Source organism: Lipotes vexillifer, unplaced genomic scaffold (assembly GCF_000442215.2).
Source record: "Lipotes vexillifer unplaced genomic scaffold, Lipotes_vexillifer_v1.1 scaffold802, whole genome shotgun sequence".
In the NCBI taxonomy this organism is placed as follows: Eukaryota; Metazoa; Chordata; class Mammalia; order Artiodactyla; family Lipotidae; genus Lipotes; species Lipotes vexillifer.
The window spans coordinates 1,679,475-1,683,070 of NW_006790237.1; the positions used below are offsets into that span (position 1 = coordinate 1,679,475).

The 3,596-nt window shown below is 59.2% G+C and overlaps 1 protein-coding gene across 3 annotated transcripts in view; it reads left to right on the forward strand.

The window, feature by feature from the left end:
- Nucleotides 1-3,374, forward strand: part of NR1H2 (nuclear receptor subfamily 1 group H member 2) — a 6,449-nt gene extending 3,075 nt beyond the window's left edge. Inside the window, exons 8-10 of one of the 3 annotated variants that reach the window (XM_007463428.1) lie at nucleotides 137-236; nucleotides 2,305-2,513; nucleotides 2,829-3,374. In XM_007463428.1, the coding sequence (XP_007463490.1) occupies nucleotides 137-236; nucleotides 2,305-2,513; nucleotides 2,829-2,975 (456 nt within the window). In that variant the 3' untranslated portion in view covers nucleotides 2,976-3,374. The remainder of the gene's footprint in view (nucleotides 1-136; nucleotides 237-2,304; nucleotides 2,514-2,828) is intronic. The other 2 variants (XM_007463429.1, XM_007463430.1) reach the window with 2 other exon arrangements.
- The last annotated feature ends 222 nt before the right edge of the window (nucleotides 3,375-3,596 follow it).

Genomic DNA, 3,596 nt, shown 5'->3' on the forward strand with positions numbered 1-3,596 from the left:
GGGCGGGGGTGGGGGGAGGGGAGGGATGATCCCGGCAGGATCAGGCCCCCGATTCAGGCCAGGAGAGGAAGGACAGTGGCTGAAGGGTCACAGAGCTCCTCAAACCCCTGCGCATCCCTCTCCCCACCGCTCTCAGATCATGCTGCTGGAGACAGCCAGACGCTACAACCACGAGACCGAGTGCATCACGTTCCTGAAAGACTTCACCTACAGCAAGGATGACTTCCACCGCGCAGGTAAGGCCAAGTGCAGGTTGGGCGGTGGGGGCACAAGTGGCGCCTCTGCTGGGTCCCTGCTGGCTGGGAGACGCTCATCCCTGTCTGAGCCTCTGTTTCTTTATCTCCCAAGTGGGCTGAGGGTTGAGCCCACCTTGCAGTGAGACAAGAGCACGTTTATTGAGCACCAACTCTGCACAGTGGGACATAGCGCAGGATGAAACAGAGGGGTCTCTGCTGTCACATAGGGCATCTTGGTAAGAATTAAGAGAAGACACTCTCTCCTCCTCAAGCCTGGTCTCACATGAGGGAGGCTGGATCTCAGTCCATCAGGAAATGCTCAACCTCCCCAACCGTACAGGGCAGCCCTGGTCCCTGCCCTCCAAGAGCACTTCCTTGGGGATGTAACCTAGTCGATGGCCTTCTGGAGGAAGCGTAGTTGAACTGAGGCTAGAGGAGTGAGAAAGATCACCTAGGAAAAGGGAGGTGAGGAGTAGCATTAGCCACCAGGGAATGCACGTGCAAAGGCCTCGCTCCCTCGGCCTCTGGGCTTTCTCAGTAAGTCTTGTTCTCTCCCATTATCTCTCCCTGGGGCACCTCTCTGTACTCCTGGACGTCTGCTCCTAACCTCATCTTCCCTTTAACACCTGGCCCTTCCAACACCCAGGACAGTCCCAGTAACCCTTTGAGTATAAGCTTGGCAGGGGAGCACTGGGTTGTGGGGGAGTGTTTCTGGCAGGGAGGTCAGCATGTGCAAAGGTCCTGAGGTGGGAAAGAGCTGGGCGGTTTTAAGGAACCACAAGGAGGCTTGGAGCACAGGGATTTGGGGCTGGAGAGGAGGTTGGTTCACGTCACGTCCCCCGCATCCTCTGCCATTACCGCAGTCTGGGCCTCAGTTGGTTCTCCCTGGAACATTGCAGGGGCCCCTCACTGGGCTTCTACCTCCACCCCAACCCAGTGTGTTTGTTCACACAGTCGTCAGAAGAATCCAATTAACCACCAAGTTAGCTCATGTCCCTCCTGTGCTCAGAATTGTCCGCGGCTCCCATCTCACTGGGAGAAAAGCCGAAGTCCTCACCTGGCCCACCGGCCCTGCGGGGTGTGGCCCCGTCCCTCTCAGCCCTCATCTCCCACTCTCTCCTCTCACTCACTCTCCTGCAGCCACACTGGCCTCCCTCTTACTGGAACCCACCAAATGTGCTCCCGCCTCAGGGCTTTTGTACTTGCTGGTCCCTCTGTCCAGAACTAGGGTGACCAACTCATCCCAGTTTGCTTGGAACCTTCCCAGCTTTAAACTAAAAGTCTCAGAGCCCAGGAAGTCTAGTTCCAGGCAAAACAGACGGGTGGTGCCCTACCTGGAACACTCACACATCCTGGTAACTTGCTCCCTCCTCTCCTTGGGGTCAGACACCCTGCATCGAGGGAGGCCTTCGTGCAATGTCACCCTACGGTGACCATCTTGTCTAAGATGTTGACACGATTCTCGTGGGCCCCGATTACCCTTCCCTGTGTTACCTTGATTCATAGAACTCAGAATCATCTCACAGGGTGGATAATTTCCTTACATATTCGTCTACTGTCTGTCCCCTCGAGCTCCAAAGGTAAGTTCCACGGGAGCAGGGGGCTTTGTCTTATAAACATCTCTACCCTGGGGCCTGGCATGCCGTAGGTGCTCAATCAAGTTTGATGAATGAATGAGTCACGCCTGGGAATGAGTTTGGGCTTCACTCCGTGAGCAGGGGAAGCCACCGCAGGGGGTGACATAATGTGACCTAGGATTAAACTTCTTTCGTTTTCCCAAGGAGAGGAACCGGGAAGGCAGGAAGGGAGTGAAGGGGGTGATGGGCTGGTAGAAAATTCTGAGTTAAGTGTTCACGCTCATTACTCGTTCCTTCATTCGGGCGAGAGGTATGGCACACCTACTACGTGCCAGGCACCCTGACAGGCAGCGGGATTACAGGGTGACCAGCACTCTCTACCTGCTGCTGTTTCGCTCAACCTGCTGAAGGTGGGCAGTGCCAAGGGCCAGGCATGGGGGCCGGTTTCAGGGTCAGGGGGGTTCATTGGGCCGGGCCTCCCACCTCCGCAGGCCTGCAGGTGGAATTCATCAACCCCATCTTCGAGTTCTCGCGGGCCATGAGGCGCCTGGGCCTGGACGATGCTGAGTACGCCCTCCTCATCGCCATCAACATCTTCTCGGCCGACCGGCCCAATGTGCAGGAGCCGAGCCGAGTCGAGGCGCTGCAGCAGCCCTACGTGGACGCGCTGCTGTCCTACACCCGCATCAAGAGGCCTCAGGTGCCAGAGCCTAGCCCCTCCGGCTTGGGGAGGGACAGGAAGTCCAGACCTGTGTGGGGTCAGCCTGGGGCCAGGGGCTGGCTGCCTAGTCCCAGCCCAGCTCTGTCGCCGCCCCCGGCACCCTTGACAGCGCTGAGCCCTGGTCAGCATCCTCTCAGCAAGTGTGTGTCCTCAAGCCCCTGTCCCCTCCACAAGGAGCCAGGCCTAGTCCACGCACGGGGCGCCACACTGTCTCTCCTGGCTCGACCCACGGAGGGGCCCTCCTGGTGGTCTGAGGGGCTGACCCGCGCCCACTCCCTCCCGTCCTCCCCGCAGGACCAGCTGCGTTTCCCCCGCATGCTGATGAAGCTCGTGAGCCTGCGCACGCTCAGCTCCGTGCACTCGGAGCAGGTCTTCGCCCTGCGGCTCCAGGACAAGAAGCTGCCGCCTTTGCTATCCGAGATCTGGGACGTCCACGAATGAGGGGCCCGGCCACCCCGCCCCACCACCCTGCACCCTCCAGTGAATGAACACTGGGGTGGGCCTGGGGTCCTGCCCTGTGGCTTGGAGCTCAGGCCCTGGCCCCGCCAGCCTTCAACCCTCAGGATGAGCCCCAGTCGGGGTCCGGGAGCCTCTCTCCCCGCCCACTGAGTCTTCCTGGGAGGGGTAGATGGGTCACAGATCCCGAACTCTCCCAGCACTCCCAGCTGCCCTCCCTGCCCAGCTTACACCTCAAGCCTACCACGCAGTGCACCTTGGGAGGCAGGGGAGGGCCTGTGGCTCCCCCAGAGCCCGAGAGACACAGGCCCCCCTCCCTCTGCTCCTTTTATTTAATAAAAACTAAAAAAAACAAAAACAGGAAAATAAAGTATGAATAGAAACCTGCCCTGAGCCAGAGTTGAGTCTGAGGTGGGGAGGGGCTGCCAGGGTCTCCATGGACACCAACCCCCATGGACCCGGTGCTGAGCTGGGAAGGGTTCAGGGTGATGTGACTAGGCGCTATGGGTGCCCAGGAGAGGCCCCTGACAACCTCATGGTCACCTCCCGGTGGTTGGAGCCCGCGCCTGAAGGACAAGGAGGGTTTAAGTGGATGAGGAGAAGGGG